General features: G+C 42.8%; 1 protein-coding gene across 19 annotated transcripts in view; it reads left to right on the top strand.

Moving 5' to 3' along the window:
• The window catches only part of RAD51B (RAD51 paralog B), a 651811-nt gene that overhangs the window by 495463 nt on the left and 139232 nt on the right, over positions 1-17116 (top strand). For 15 of the 19 annotated variants that reach the window (XM_030559741.1, XM_030559742.1, XM_030559733.1 and 12 more), the window contains one exon: positions 2830-2884. The exons of 3 other annotated variants lie outside the window; for them this stretch is intronic. In XM_030559741.1, the coding sequence (XP_030415601.1) occupies positions 2830-2884 (55 nt within the window). Of the gene's footprint in view, positions 1-2829; positions 2885-4684; positions 4961-17116 lie in introns of those variants that run through there. One more of the 19 variants, XM_030559725.1, reaches the window with a different exon arrangement.

The raw sequence follows: 17116 nt of genomic DNA, 5'->3' as shown, positions 1-17116 counted from the left end.
CATAACCTTTCCACAGTAATAGATGGCAAAAATTGATAGTTCAGGGCATAAACTGTGCACGCTATTAATCTTGAGAGCAGGCCTCAGATCAAAGTTCTAATTCAGGTACCTGAGTGCTAGTGGTTTATCCAAGGCCAGATTGAGGCAATATGGAGCTTTAGACCCCCACATTGCTCTGCCCTGTGGCCCCTACCTCCCAGAATGTGGCCCCATCCCACCTCCATAGCCTGTCCACTACTTGCAATGGCAGGAGCTTCCTACCCAGAGTGCCAGGACCTGTAGGAGTCTCCCAGTACTTATCCCAGCATCAGAGGTATATCTGCTTGGATGAGTGAGCCAGGCCCACTGCACTCTTCTCCTCCTGGCACACACACAGAGTCCTCTGCTGGAGTGCAGTAGCAGGCCTCCCAGAGCAGTGAGTCTTGGAGTTAACACATCATTCACTGGTCTCATAGCTGTTGTTTCAGGCTCTCTGCAGACTCAGAAAGTAGTTGCACCATCAATTACACTAAGCCAGGGGTCTCAAACTCAAATGACCACGAGGGCCACATGAGGACTAATATGTTGGCCTGAGGGCCGCATTACTGACATTTCCCCCCCCCCTGCTGCCCTCAGCCCTGCCCCCACTCCACCCTTTCCCTGAGGCCCTGCCCCTGCCCTGCCTCTTTCCACCCCTTCCCTGCTCCCATTCCAACCCCTTCCCCAAAATCTCCACCCCAGCTCTGTCCCTCACTGCCCCCAGGGAGTGCAGGAGGGGTGTGGGGTGTGGCAGGGGCTCAGGGCACGGTGTTGGGGTGTGGGGTGCAGGAGGGATGAGGGGTGCAGCAGGGGGTCAGGGTGCAGCAGAGGGATTAAGGCAGGGAGTTGGGGTGTGGGGTGCAGGAGGGGTGAGGAGTGTGGCAGGGGGCCAGGGCAGGGGTGAGGGTTGTGGCAGGGGGCTCAGGGCAGTGGGTTGGGGTGTGGGAGGGGTGCATCAGGGCGTCAGGGCAGGGGGTCAGGGTGCAGGGTACGGCAGGGGGTCGGAATGCGGCAGGGGGGCTCACGGAAGTGAGTTGAGGTGCAGGAGGGGTTTGGCAGGGGGTCGGGATGCAGGGTGCAGCAAAAGGCTCAGGGCAGGGGGTTCAACTGCAGGAGAGGTTCGGGGGGCGGGCTCTGGCCCAGCTCCCACCGGGGGCAGGACAGGCTCCCTGCCTGCCTGCCCTGCCCCCACACCGCTCTGGGAAGCGGCTGGAGCGTGGGATAGGAGAGGCGCAGAGGTGTGTGTTGCTGTTGCTTCAAGCACCACCCCCAGCATCTCCCATTGGCCAGGAACAGAGAACCGTGGCTAATGGGAGCTGCTGGGGACGGTGCCTGAAGCAACATCAACACACACCCCTGTGCCTCTCCTCCCTCAGGTTCTTTCCGCTTCCTGGAGCGGTGCAGGGGGAGGGCAGGCAGGCAGGGAGCCTGCCCTGCCCCCGGTGTGCACTGGGCCAGAGCAGCTCTAGGTAAATGCTGAGGGAGGGCGAGGGGGCAGTGAGGAGCTCGTGGGCTGCAGAAAATAACCTTGTGGGCCACGTGTTTGAGACTCCTGCACTAAGTCATGATTTCGAGGTTTTCTTTGCAGCCACGAAGGGAAGATACTTACTTTTTTATTAAATGAAAGGAGAGATTCTGGTGTCATCACATGACTCCAGGTGCTGGGGCATTGCCCTATGGTGCATATGCCCTAATCAGGCCTTGGGTTTATCTAGTCCAGTTATTCTCTTTTTGATAGTGGCCAGACGTTTAGAGAATGGTGCAGAAGCCTTGTTATTCCCCAAAGTATGCAATCCTGTGTCACAGGGTATTTGAACAGGCTGTGTCCTCATGCTGCTTTCAGTACAAAACACACTAGCTTAATTCGTGAACATAAAATGCTTTGAGGCCCTTGGATGTGAAATGCTGGAGACACTGGAAATGTAATTCTTTATTTTATTTGTCTTGATAGCCAGGTGCACTGACCCATGGATTAACTTCCTTGCAGTTTTCACCTGCCAGGTATATGGGCTATAAAATTGCACTGTTTTATGTCTGTGATACATCAGTACCAAGGGTCAGAAGCTCAGTGTGCTCACAGCTCAATCCCACTGGGTAGCTGGGCTCAGGAATGCACATGCTTGAGCCTCCAAATCACATACATGGGTTTGGGGAGTTTGCTTGCTAAATCTTATAATTCAATGGTTTAGCGAGTTGCTTGTTACATTAGGATTCTGCAAATGTTTCAGTAGTCAGGTGAATTGCAAACACATGTCAAAAACACACAAACTGAAGAGCATATCAGCATCCTTCACCTAATGTGGGTGTTTAAGTGCAGACAAAGAGATAGATCTAATCAATTTTTTTAAAAAAAAAGGTAGTATGCTGCCATCGAAGTGGAAGGCATTACATGAGAGGATGGGGAGAATCCTATGAAACAATTAAGAAAGTCAATCTTATGATTTCCACTTGATGAATATTTTAAAAATGGGTCAGGATATCCTCATAGTATACAAAACTGATCAAACCATAAGGATTGCAGCAGAGCTCAAATTATATGTCTACGTTATACTGCTAATGTGTACTCTAATGTGTATATATGATTGATCTGCCTGAAGACCATATTTAAGACTATTGGAAAACTTAAACAAATGTACCATGTTATAATCTGGGCATTGTGGTTCTAAAATAAAGCCACAAAGTTCAACACAGAACATGGAAAGAAAACTCTTACTGCCTTGGAAAATAAAATTAAAGAATAAATTAAACTGAGACCACCCACCTAAGGAGTTAGCTTTCTGGAAACAAATGATTCTTTTCTTCAAATGTTAGATTTGAAAGTGCAAGTAGGACATGGAAAACCCAGATGGAGAAGTGGAGATAGAAGGTCAGTCCAGACTCATCTTTTTTACATTACTGGAACTTAAAATATGATTGTTTTCTGAAAAGTATCTGAAAAATGACATTGTGCTCAATCTACAAATGTGCTCAATTTACAAGTGATTTTTTTTTTAATTGGCAACCCTGCACACATTCTTGGTCCCTGAGAGTGAAAGTGGGTTCTTTCCTTCTTCTATACTATCACCAATAATAAAGTTTCTGCAGGCCAAATTATGCCTACAGTATCAGCTATGCAATCCCATTGTCTTTAACTTATGCCCTCCGTTTGCCTTTGCTTTAAATGCACACTTTCCTGGTTTATTTTATGGCTGGGACTTAGTAAACAGTTCTGTTGAAGATGTACAATAGAGATCAAATACAGTTTTGAGATCTCTTAGCTGTGTTGGCTCTGTAGAGCAAACAGGAGTAATTAGTAGTACAAACTGATCATTACTGAAGTCAGTAGATAAAATTCTGACTACATTCAGGGAGCAGATTTGTTGAGGAAAGAGGTGCCATTTTGGCATTGTTACTTCTCAGAGTAGAACTGCTCTTCAGTATTATATACTTACTAGTATTTTTAGGCACCATTGAAATGCTTTCCTCCCACTCCCTGTCCCTGTCAGCAGAGAGGGCAGGAGAAGCCTCCTTTGGGACAAGGCCTCAATGCATTTCTCTGAAGGAGATTCAGGGGAAACAACAACACTGTGACTTTCTTTCCAGAGACCAAGTTTATCACTTTTCTACTGAATTAGACTTATCACAGACAGACATTCCTGTGCAGCTATATAACATACCAGATGACCAGAGATTGGAAAGTCCAATTTCAAAGCAGTGGCAAGCGGGAGATTATTTGGTTCCTTTCATTTCTTTGGTGGAATACCATTGAAAGGCTTCTGGGGAGAGTCTTGCAGAGGGTTTTAAATGAAGAGAGAGGGTAGTTGTATGGAACAGAAGAAGAGGAAGACTGATCCAAGCACCATTTTAAATACAAATTAATAGGTATTTCTGGCCAAAAGCGCACACAGTGCTCTCAGATACAGGCTTTACTCAGTCTGCAGGGTGTCGCTGTGATCTACCCTTTACATGTACATGCAGACTCAATGGAGGAATTCTCAAGGGCCTCTCCTGTATGTGCTGGAACCAGAACAAATTTGGTTTTTATCCTCACATAAGACATGAATACACCACAAAGCTACTTTAATTGGGGTTCTTATAAAGGAACCAGGCCTGTTCACAGAATATCCTGCTCTGGGGGACCCTGCTAAAACCTGCCTGAAGATACAGAGAAGCCTTTTTTAAATGAATCCGAGAACAAAGAATAAACTGGTTGCCAGGAGGAAACCTTTCAAAGTGCAGTGTAAAGTGATGATGACAGCAAACTGATCTAATGAAAAAGCCAATCTAAGAAATGATATTTTCCTTCAAACCATATAATGATTCCTGAAGGAACAGTGGTTTTTGTATCCACAGGCTACTTATATGGACGTTGCTACAGGAGAAATTTGGTTACAACACATTCACAGGTTTCTGCTATGGAATGTTGGGGATATACTAATGGAATCAGTAGAATCCTCCATAAGGAGAGGACAGGAGAGATTTACTACATTTAATTTACGTCCTCCCTCCAACAAAAATCACATTCGGGAAGGCCACAGAAAATCCTTATCTCAATTTATTATTAGATGTTAAGATATGCATTTATTACAAGAAAGTAGAAACAGATCACTCTAGCAAACATATCTGAACTTAGATTTGCCCTCATGCTATCCAAAAAAACACACTAAAATATAGCTTTGTTTTATAGCCAGGCACTTAGAATCCAGCACAGCTGCAGTGGAGGCAGCAGAATAAACTCTCAAGGCAGACTGACAACAGTTCCACTGCTGAGGTGCCCCTTGTTACAGACAAGACAACAGATGAAGAAATCTTGAGAATGACCCAGAACAACATCATTAGTGAATGAAATACAAGCAGGAAATGGAACAAGATTCCTTTTGTCATAGACTTCCATCCAGCTGTCCACCCTTCCCATAGCCACCCACACACAAAAATATTCCCTAGCAGTCAAACTCAGGAAAAGCTGCACAAATAGAACATACAGTGATTTCCTATGTCTTTCTAGTTACATATACCTTGCTAGAGCAGAGTGAAAATTTACTGCTATATATCCATGCTGGTTAGCACTCTGAAAGACATTCATTGAAAATTTGTGTATGACAGAGTTGAAATAACTTGCCAGGATCACATAAGTTCTACATATAAATCTACTAATGTATTTATTATTCATTACCAGTACCTTAATTATATTATGCAGATATCTGTTGCAGCTCCATTGTTAAGGTTGAGATGAGATTTGCACTTAAAGGAGGTATCTTTGTTGCGTGGGAAAATACAGCATATTCTCTCCAAAATTACAGCACTTGCTCTAAGTACAGAATGATTTTCCTAGAATTCACTAGTGAATCTGTTAGTTTGTTATAATTAATTTTTAAATGGATGCTTTAAAAAAATTAGCACCCAATGTCAGATTTTTTAAATAATGTTAATAACAGACTCTTGGTATCTCCTCTATATAATTAAAATTCACTGAAATCTTTATGCATAGGCTACATTTGACATTTTTAATGGATGAAAAGTCATTTTTGCCAGTTTTCTTGGTGAAAGTTTTTCCTACAGCAGAAACTGAAGAATAATGTTCTATTACAAAGAATTCCATAGGGAACTGTCCTCTTTCAAAATGGTTGCCATCCTTTTGTTCTCACTGGGACTGAGATCACAGGTTGCTCTTAGCAAACATGACCACCACCACTATTCACTTGCTCTTCACAGTGTTATTCTCAAGTCTCCTGGCAACTTGGCTTCACTCGGGTTGTGGAGGTAGTGGCCATTTGGAAAGAGGGCAGTTCTTCATAAGTTTCTCTGAAGGAGCACCTTTAATGCAACAGCCACTACTGACAGATAAACTTTACATTATGAAAAGTAATGGCAAAAATTACCATCAATCCTAAATATTTATTTTTTTAAAAAATGCATTGCACTTACTCTGTTCAACAAGGAGGGCAGGTGAATGAAGGAAACCAGCAGTGCATATGCACGTAGAGGAATGAGGGGGGGAAATGGGGATGTGTATGTTCAAGGGAATGGAGGTGGAATTTGGTGTGTGTGTGTGTGCAGGGGAGTACAGGGGGTAAAGAAGGAATAAGGTATTTAGGGGTGGATCTGAGGAGAGGAATGTGAAAGACATGAGGGAAGGGTAAACTGACATTGACACTGGCTGTTTTGTGCTGGTCTATGATGCAAAGCAGTGGTATGCCTCGCTTAACCGGCCATTATGCTATGGTTGCTTAGTGTTTCTCCAGAATGGCATAAAGCAGCAGAGCATACTGGTGAATCTGGTCTTAAAAATTATAAATTTTTAAAAGATAATTTGAGGTTTATTCTACCAACATTCAGATCATTAGAAATGTCACCTGATATCATTCTTTTAGTGGTTAGGTATGATATTGTTAAATAAAAAAATACAAGGACATTTCTAGACAAAAACTGTGTTAAGAGAGTGTTACGTTTCAGAGTATGTTTGAGTAATTTAGGGTAAAATTCATTATAGGATGTTGTAATTATCCCAGAAACAAGCAAGATTAAACCCAGGCAATTCAGAGTTATGGTTAAACTTAAAAGAAATCCAGACATGTTAGATATAGAAATGTACAGTTAGAGCACCCAAGTAATCTTAACTCTGCCTTGTAGTGACACCATGAGAAAAAGGAAAAAATGAATGTGTCTTTACAAAATCAATTGAATCTAATTTGGGCCATAAATACTAAAATACTTTGATAATAATTACATAATGAGTATGTGGTGGTGATGTGTATCAGGATCTACATAAAATATTAGGATATGGCTGTATTAATGAGGAACAATGGTAGAAGTGACTGTCATTCTTTTCCATTGTCACCTGACAGTTGTCCCAAAGCCTCTGTGCACCTTATGTCAGCTAGCACATTACCAAAATAAGAGAATCTCTTGTATACGTCTTTCAGTGTGCTAGTTTGCTTTCTCTATTAGATACTCATTAGAGCAGCTCTGTATTGGCTTCCTTGGACAGAAGGAGAGGAAAGGTTATATATAATGGCTAGCAGCATTTCATTAGATGCATTATGGGATTTGGCTTTTTGGTTTTGGTTGTGTTTTGCTTCTTCTGTACTATCTGGTACTGACCTTTGTGGTTTACAATCTAACTCTCTCCAGGGTACGCAGTAGTTGCGAAGCAGTACACACACACACACACTTTTGTTCGATCTATTAACTTTATGTTTTTTACTTAACCAGTAAAGCACGGGAGAATACAGATCATATAAAACTATAAAGCATCATAAACACTATGTCCCTCACTAGGTCAGGCCAGGTCCTCCGCCCACTTGCCTACCCTTCCTCTTTTGCCTTCCTCATCTTAATCTGGTGCCGAATTCCCTCCAAGAATCCCTTTATAGACTGCTATTGGGTCACCTGTTTCTACTATTCTGTCTCTTGGTAATTTTCCCTTACTTCCAAACCCCCCTCCCTTCTGGCAAGAGGAGGAAATGTCTTCTTCCAAGTAGAACAAACCCACTGTTCCAACATGTTTTACTTTGAATAGAGGATAGTTAAGTGCTGATTATGCACCATTGTCTCAGACCTTCCAGAGACATGACTCAACCCTACTAACTCATGGGTGATCCATATCCATATAGGCTTTCCCTGACACAGTAATTTCATGATAAAATTTCATGAAAACATCCAGGATACAGAAGTGGTACAGACAGAACCCCCAATTTGTCAGAGAGTGGATTACATCTAGGTAGCTTAATCTCCCTCTTCAAAGGGCCTGTTCAGCCCTGGGCCTGTCTCCTGAGGTTACCTGCAAGGAGGACAACTCCAGTAATAATGGCAGCTTTTTTATATTGACACCTATCCTCTAGGAGGTAGTCTAATACCACAAACTCACTTCACTTTGGTCACCAAATAGACATCAGAAGATAAAAGCTTTCAATCACTACTAACCTAGTCTGAATTTAACCAGCAACCAGAAGATGAAAAACTCTCAAACCAATGTTTGGGTCATCCAGTTCCCCATCTTTGGAATCTTTTTAACATCTGTCATTTTGATTCTTATTGTCAGTCATTACTACAGCTCCCATCACCAGAACATTTGGGCATAGTATCACTAGAATATTTGGTTGTTTGTACGTGTTCTTCTCCCTCCACAGCGCCCATTCCTCAGCTATGCCTGGATAATGGGCTTGTTCAGCAAATTGGCTAATGAAGAACAGATTTCTTACTCATTCGGGTATCTTTTTCATTTTCCTCTATTTATATAATACACAATTTTTAATCTTTTTAAAACCAAAGGGGAGAGAGAAATCTTGAGTTCATCTAGATTAAAATCAGCTGCAGCCTATTAATGGACTAAGCCCAAGATTGAGACTTTAGGAAACAAAAACATTGGACTAAATTAGACTGAACTGGCCTCTGTCTCCTGGTGGGGGATGTGGGAGGGAGGCAGAGGATCTCCATGTGGTTTTAATTAATATTGATTCTCTTCCTGAAACTAATTTACCCAACACAAAGCATGTGTAGTGCTGTGCAAGCCAGCTTTTAGAGGCTTGGCTCTCACCGATCAACAACTGGATTCCTATTCTGGAGGTCTAACTGAGTTTGGTGTGTATAATTAACAAGTTTAAAGTGATTGTTTTGGAATAGAGAATTTCAATTGCATGGTAAAGTCTTTTCATCATCTGCCAGACAGCATCCCAAGGACTTTTGCATAAATGTGTCAAACTCCTATGCTGTCACTCTGAAAGGGTTCAGGCAGGAGAAAACCAGGGAGTGACCAGGGTTTGCAATGTGATTGTTGATATTTACATATACGGACCAGTCAGGTAATGGCCCAGTGATAACATGCTAAACTGCTTCATCTTCTCTAATATGTTGAGAAACATCTTGCAGGGTGAGAGGGAGGAATTGGGACTGTGTGCAGCAGGCCTCAGTATGGAGGAGAGTTGTGGTAAGCATGAAAGGAATTGGGCGGAGTCCAGGACCTGGAAGGCAGGGTCAGTTTGGGGCAGTCCTCAGGTCTGAGCAGGCTTGAGAAGGATCAGGACAATATCTGGGAGGGTAGGTTGGGATGGTGCCAGATTCTAGTGGGTCCAGTCGGAGGAACTGGTTCTCAGTGCCATAGGCTAATAGTTTATTATTGCAGATGCTAAGACATATACCTATCACTAGCTCTGGTTTAATTTTGTTTTTAAAAGCCTCCACATTCAGCATTAACTATGAAAAACTCCTTCTTGAATCTGCCCCAGCTATGATCAGTAGTAGAGGAAATATGGTCTTCTGGTTAAATGCTAAGAACATCTGGCTTCAGTTCCTATCTCTGTTACAGATTTTGTGTGTGACCCTAGACAAATCACTTCACTTTTCTGTGCCCCATTTTTCATATCTATGAAATGTGGATAATACCTCCCTGGCTCACAGAGGTATTCTGAGGATATTCAGTTGTGTGTGTGAGTTGCTTAGGTTCTACAATGATCAGAGCCGTGTAAGTACATACATAGATAAGCCAGGTGTTGCTGAATCTTCAAGAGAACCTGGAGCGTGATCTGGCCATAGCATACAGGATCGGATTTGCAACTGACATGTCTTTTGTGGTTTAAGCCCCAATTCTGTAAAGCATTAAAATATGTGCATAAATCCCATTTGCTTCAATGGACTTGAATGACTTCCCACACAGGCTAAAAGAGGAGAGGAAGTTACCTGTCCTTTTGGAGGCTGGATGGAACAGGACTGGCTCCTTCAAGGAATCTTAAACTAGTCCCTTTTCTCCATGGCCCCAGGCCATATCTTTTTTCCAGCACACAACACACAAGCAGCATTCCACAAGCCCCTTGAAAGCTTACCATACCTGATGGTGCAGAACATTTGAGGATTAGGCAGTCTCTGATGAGTAAACATAATTTATTGTGACTGTACAATAGTGAAAGTGAAAGATAGGTGTGTTGGGAACAGGGGTAAAGGACCTGAAGTGCTTTCAGCAACTTCCACCTTTTCCACCTGGTTTTTGCCAAAATTTAAAGCAGTAATTTTGTTAATCTGCCTGATTTCAGGTCTGACTGAAAAAAAATATGCCCAGGAGTGTTGAAGTGAACATTCCACATATTTCTCTAGGCTTTCCCCTGAAACAGATAGAAACAACTTCTCTCCCTGTCTCCTAGCCTTTTTTTGTTTTATACTAATGCTCCATAAAGCTATTACTTGTCCAAAACTCACACACATCCTATTATTTTCCTTTTAAGGTAGGGTCTGATGAAGGAAATTGGGACTTAGTTGATGACCAGTAGGAAGTCATTAGCCAGGGTCAAGATAAGCTGTGGGTAAAATATGAAGCTGAAATCCTACTCACCTGCTTAATATGTTTCAGAGACTTATTTTAAGCCTCCAAATTGACTATCAGGATTTCAAGATAGTAAATCCATTTTGAATGGCTTCCTTTCAGGAAACACCAAGTAAGAAATAGTCTTGAGAACCCTGTTCTTGGGATTCTTTTAACAGACCAGGATAGTGATTTTCCTTAATATCTTTTATTGCCTCTAGTATCCCAGCATGATTTACGTGGCAGTCATTCTGTCTTTAGCAATGACTTTTAGAAAGACTTGCCTATCTAAATTAGTTTTAAATGTTGGTTAGAATATTGTGTTCATCCTCAACTCTTCGTAAATTGCCCTGGGATCTTTAAGTTCCACTCAGACCACCAATTTGAGATAAGCAGAGAGGAATGTCTGTATAGTATCAGCTGTGATGGATGGCACCCCTAGCAGTCCAGCACTGCATAATACAGTAGTGACTTGCATTGTCAGCATTAGCCATCCATAAGCAAAGGGGATCTCCTGTTTTCTCTTTGACAATACAGCAACAATGCTGCAACCTCCATAGTATTGCAATGCAACATCAGAAATGAGTGAGGGTCATAATCTTGGCGTGGTCTGGAACCCAACCGAGCCTTATTAGCATGAAAATAACCCAACTGAATGTGCTACATATCAGGAATGAGAACTGAAGGTGTGATGTGAACATTAGTATCATGAAGGCAGCTCCAGAAAACCTGCTCATCATTGCCCCACTGGTACTATGACGCAATCAGCAGCTTATTGGAAAGACAGATGACATCAGAGATTGGGACCAAGAATGAGATAAAAGCACAGATGTGACCTTTGAGAAATTGCCAGATCCAACAGCAAAGAAATGAAGCAAGAAGCAGAATTATGGAGGAAGATATTTGGCTGAAGTAGAGAGACTTGAGTTTTGAGAGCAGTTCTACTGTGTCTGTGGAGAGAGGAGCTGTAGGTATTGGATGCCTGCACTTTGAACAGCAAGAGAACCAATCTACGTAGTAGTAGGGCCTTGATTCAAAGCCCAGCAAAGTCCAAGAAAAGACTCCCGTTGATTCAGTGGGTTTTAGAGCAAACCTTAGGAGAGCAGAACTTTAAAAAAGCTTTAAGTTTGGAAAAAAGGGATGGAAAGAAAGCATGGAAGGAAAATAAAAGCCAAACTAATAGGGAAAATATTACGGAAAGCTGCCACAAGGGGATCAAATTGGGATGTAGAAGCTAGCTTGGGGGAACTTGTTTCAGGCCATTTACAAACTCTGGCAGACATCACCGGATTGGTTGCACTTAGTTCACAGTGTCATTGCAACCACCATGTAAAAGTACCATTTCGCCATACTGCCATGAGCCAGCCCACCTTGACCCCTGGCTATAGTATAAAGGAGGGAATGCTGTCACATCTTGATGCTGGAGATTCCCGGGCTGTGATGGAACAGATGGGATGTGATTATGTGTCAGTGCTGGTGTCTCCTGTGGGCTTCCATGGAGACTGAACTCCTGTTACCCCAGAGGTCAGTGCTGTGGCTGGACCTGATGTGATGGAAGCTTGCACAGCTGTTGTCCATACTGTACCTATTCTGAGGATAAATAATGGATTTCAGTATCCAAAATTCACAATCTGCCATTTTTCACTAACACAAAATTATCTTTAAAAAGAAAATTAGGGCAAAAAGGAGAGAGAAATTTATACCCTCGTGTACTCAATATCTTAGACAGGCATACATGAACATGTGCACATACCACCACCCCTCCGGTTAAATGCTCTCATGCGAGTGAGTGCCACTCTTCTGGTTTGGTGACTGTTAACAGAACAGGAAACGGGGACATTTGTGAGGATTTATTTTAAGAATCTGAAGTGTAATATTTTTTCTTAGGCAGAAATATCCATTGTGAACAGATGGACATTCTCCTGGGGATGCTCTGAATGAGCTGCACATCAGATCACCAATGGTTCTTGTTTGCCTTGTTGCAGTCTACAGTTTAGTGTAATTCAGAACAAATTGGTGGACTATCAACATGAGCTCTTTGCACATTGCTTCACTGACTGTAACAGACAGTTCAGGCTGGCTGCTTCCAAATATATTCCTGTTTGTGTGTTTGAAATTATTTCTGATTGTTTCAGGAATATATTAATATTTTAACCTTAGATACAAACTCTTCCAAGGGCTTCTGCCATGTAGTATACTTGTGTGTTCTGAAGAGAGGAATACCTTTAGTTTGCCATGGGGAGAAGCTGATGTGTGATGCATATGTAAACACCCACAGTATTATACTAATTTTGTTAACAGCAAACAGGAAGAACAGTACACAAGAGCATTCCATAATTTGCTGTATCTACAGAATTCCATTGGGAGAGGAGCTCCATCACCCACTCCAGTATCTTGTACATTACATTTTTGTAAGTCTTTCTTAAAAGAAACCTGCACGAGAGGGCTTCACAATTTACAGGGCTATAAGCAGTGAAGCTGCTGCAAGGCCCCCAGAGCCTGAAGGCTTCTTGGGTGCTGGATGTGGGGAGCAAACCATGAATTGTTCCGCTCCTCTAGTACCCCACTGTTCGATGGGCATAGAGGATTGCACAATGAGATTTTTTTTTTCCCCGTCTCTGATCCTGCTGTTGGACAAGGGGTGAGATGGAGCCTGAGGAAGAAGAATTCAGCAACGTGGTGGCTAATGTGAACAAATGATCTCTTTCTTCTGTTGTTTAATTGAATTTGCAAGGAAACTGAGTTGGCAGACCAGGCTTCGTTTTCACCTGGTTGGTTGTATCTGTCAGTCACTGCTTCCAAGATTTATGTGTAGGCCAGTGCGTATTTCATGGGTCTTTTTGTTCTCCTAGTTACAAACAATAGAGATTTCCTAGCTTGGGTTGAAGTCAATTAGTCCTTCTGTCTTGTATCTTATAATGCTTTCCAAGAGGAGACTGCTGTAAACACTCAGCTTTTTGGGAGTTTGGTTGGTTGGTTTACTTAGTTGCTGTGAGTTTTAGTATCAGTCTTAGTGTGCTGTAGAAACAAATATGGACTAGGCAATAAAAGCAGAAGTTGCTGAACCATCTGCCCTTTCAATAGTAATCTGAGTCATAGCATGAGTTTAAGGCCAGAAGGCATTATCAGGTCATCTAGTCTGACCTACTGTATGTCAGAGGCCACCAACACCACCCAGCACCCACACACTAAACTCAACAACCAAAATTAGACCAAAGTTATACTGCCCTCAGAAGACTAAACTATTATGTGCTACAGTCAGTCATCAGTTTTATGAACACATTTAGCACTACAGTCTGGTTCTATGGGTCCCATATAGTGATGAGTTAACACTGGAAGGTCTGAAGGTTCGGTTTGGTCAATCACCCAAAAGCCTGGGTGCCTGTCACATCTTATCTGAACCTTTCAAATCTGCAAAGTTGTTATTACCATAGCAAATATGGCCCTACCTCAAAGGGGTTGAAATCACTCAAACAAGCTTTCTTGTGAGATTTCTGTTTCCAGTTCGTCTGGAATTACGCCGAGAGCAACTTGTGTCATGTTATTTGCCATTTCCCAATCTGGATCCCTGCAGGAAACAGACTTTCTGAAGTCCAGAGGTAGCTCACACATGAAAAATAGTAAGAAAAACAATAATTTGAACATTTTCACACATGCACAAAGGTTCAGAGTTCAGGTTTTTGGACAAGTTTAAACAGAAGTTCGGGGTGGCTATGTTATCCAAACCCACTTATCTGTTCCTAATTACCTACCAGGGAGCTATTCACACAGCCATAATTCCCAACATACAAAGTACCAGAGACATACCATACACAGCTACGACACACATGGCTACATGTGCCAAACATCAGATACACCAAAATACTCAGGCACGTGCTTTTCCAGGCTTCCGAATAATGCACTGCTAGTGCTGCCGTCCCTCTCCACCCCCAAGTGTAGAGAAAAGGCCAGGCCAAGCAGCAGGCTAGTTTGACATGAGAGGCAATGTCGGGGGGAGCATGTGGGGTCATGTGCTCTGCCAGATTTCTGCCAGGGTTTGCCAGTTCTACTCAGTCACATGGTGCAGCCAGCCCCCCTCTCTGCACAGCAGTTGCCAGAGCCCACGAGCTGCACCCCACCTGGAGAGGTAGGAGCAACAGCTGGGAGCTACAGAGAGGGGCCATTGCTTTCTGGGAAGGGAGACTGAGGGTAACGGCAGGAGCCCTGTCTCAGAGAAGGCCATGACTTGAGCTGTTCTGTGGGGCTGCTGAATTAAATTGTGCCCACCCCCCCCCATTAGCAGGTACGGGTCATCTGCTTGACAACAAGCAAATCACTAGGAATAATTTTTTCCCCCTCTTTCTTCACCCTATTTCCTCTGGTTCCTCTGTCTTTTCCCAATTGTGTGTGTATGTATGTGTGTGTGTGAGAGAGAGAATGCAACCCTTTATTTCATTTCCTCTTTCTTAATTGTACAAGAAAACAAGACCCTTTGGGAAATAAGAATCAAATGTAGATTTTCACTTCCACTCCCCGCAACCTTTATAATCTGTTGCTTTTAGTGATTCCCACCTTCTGCTCCCCCCTTGCTGTTAACTATTGGACTTTGTTAGTAAGCTAGCCTTTCAGCACATGCCACCATGCCAACAAGTGCGTGTGTAGCCATTCTGTCTGCTTTGGAAGGCTCCATATGCAGCCAGAGCTAGAACAATTCCTGTATTGATCCTGTGTTTGTCAGTTAATCTGTCATAAGGCATGGGAATCCTAGCACCTTCCACATCTGCTTGCATAACTGCAGGGGCAAAAGCAACTCCCTGAAGCTTTTGCAGGAAAACAAGAAAGAGAAGAAATGGAAGCTTGCAGGGAAAAAGGGCCTTACACTGCTGGGCCAGTGGGTCATGTGATCATCTGACTGCTCCACCCCTCTTCCCCCCACTTCTTTTCATCCTCCTTCAGGTCAACAGGATCAGGTTTATGTTAGTGAACTATGAGGCTTATCAAATAAATGCTGCAGCAGCAGATGTTTGAATTTGGCTGTCTCCACAGACGAAGCCTAACAAGGTTGACATTGTGGCTGAGGCCAAGGTAATGCAGTAATAACTTTTTCTGAGTTTGGAGCCCCCAAGAGGTTTCTGGGAACCAGTTAGAAAAACAAATGTTGCTAAGAGCAGAGGATTTAAAAAAAAGAACAGTAGTCCCCTCTGTGCCAGACTGTGAGGACAAGTGCAGCATCCAGCACAGGGCCTAGTTTCCTTTTAACACACTTCATGTTACTGGGGGGTGGGAGAAGGCACTGTGTTTGTGTCTGGGCGTTCACATCTGGAGGGACAGCTTATTTTGGCCCTAGCCAACATGTGGAAATGCAGCTGTTTTCTTTAAAGACATTAATATGCTACCAGGAGAAGAAAGAAGCAGGGTTGGGGGGCCCTCAAGTGTTTGCAATTCCACCTACATAATTAAATTTGGTTTACAAGTCAGGAGTTAGATTACATGGCATCCCCACTGCTGGGTGTTTCTCTTGAACTGCTCTCATGTAAAGTGCCTGTGAAGAAGCTGAATTTTTGAATTGTGATAAAAACTAAGCACCCAATTTAAGCAAAAGGGAATGTGATTGCAGAAATGGTCTCCCATCTACCATATGTACTCCTGTATCTTGGGTAATTTGCTTTGGAGGGAAAGGGAATGATGCTTCACTGGGAGTTTATTAAAACTGGCCTGTGTAGTGTTGCTGGCTCTTTAATCAGGCTGCTGACACTGTGCAGCAAGAAACTTGCACACTTAGGCATGTTTTAAAATGAGGTGAGCCATGAACACTGTCCCCCTTTTGGAAATATTAAAGAGAGGCGATTAATTTACTTTAGGCCAAAGAGGTTTTTTTTAAAACTATTAATATAAATATTTGTATGGACTTTTTAAAATGACAATTAAAACAGCTTTTAGGGATTTAAAACTTTTCCTGAAGTATTGGAAACTCCATCACAGCACCTTTGTGCTGTTTAATGAGTCCAGAATATGAAAGTGACAAGAAAAGAAAAAACACAACTGAGTAGACTATCCTAGGATTATACATCAGATTCAGCATTGGGCTGCCAGCCTGTCTTTGTAAAAATAGCATGTCTCAAAAGGTATGTTTATTCAGAAAGAGCCAATAGAGTTCTTATCAGCTGTAGGTTCTTTAAAAATGTGTCTTTGCTTTTGGAGCAAGCCTCACAGCAATGGCTGGCCCATGCTGTCCTTATGTGGTAAGGGAATCTATGAGTTGAGTAAATGTTTCTATTTCTTTAAATTAATCTAATAATGCTTTTTTAACCCCTACTGTGTATTTGTCAGACCCTAAGAAATGAAACATTGCCTCCCTGTATTACATTGCAAGGATCTAGTGCTGGGGTGAGACTCAGGGCATGTCTACACTATGAAATTAGGTTGAATTTATAGAAGTCGCTTTTTAGAAATCATTTTTATGCAGTCGATTGTGTGTGTCCCCACTCTAAGTGCATTAAGTCGGCAGACTGCCTCCACAGTACCAAGGCTAATGTCGACTTCCAGAATGTTGCACTGTGGGTAGCTATCCCACAGTTCCCGCAGTCTCCGCTGCCCATTGGAATTCTGGGTTGAGATCTCAATGCCTGATGGGGCAAAAACTGAGAGAGTGACAGCCAGGTCATTCCCTTTTTAAGTTTTGTCTCCTGGAGACTCAGTCCTTCCGGCAGTCGTACTGCACCATCTTCTGGCGAGCACCCAGGAGATGACGATGGCTAGCAGTCGTACTGCACCATCTGCTGCCAGCCTAAGATGTATAAGATAGATGGAGTGGATCACAACAAGAAATAGACCAGTTTTGTTTTGTAT

The sequence above is a fragment of the Gopherus evgoodei genome, chromosome 4 (assembly GCF_007399415.2).
Source record: "Gopherus evgoodei ecotype Sinaloan lineage chromosome 4, rGopEvg1_v1.p, whole genome shotgun sequence".
In the NCBI taxonomy this organism is placed as follows: domain Eukaryota; kingdom Metazoa; phylum Chordata; order Testudines; family Testudinidae; genus Gopherus; species Gopherus evgoodei.
This window is presented reverse-complemented; position numbering and strand designations above follow the sequence as displayed.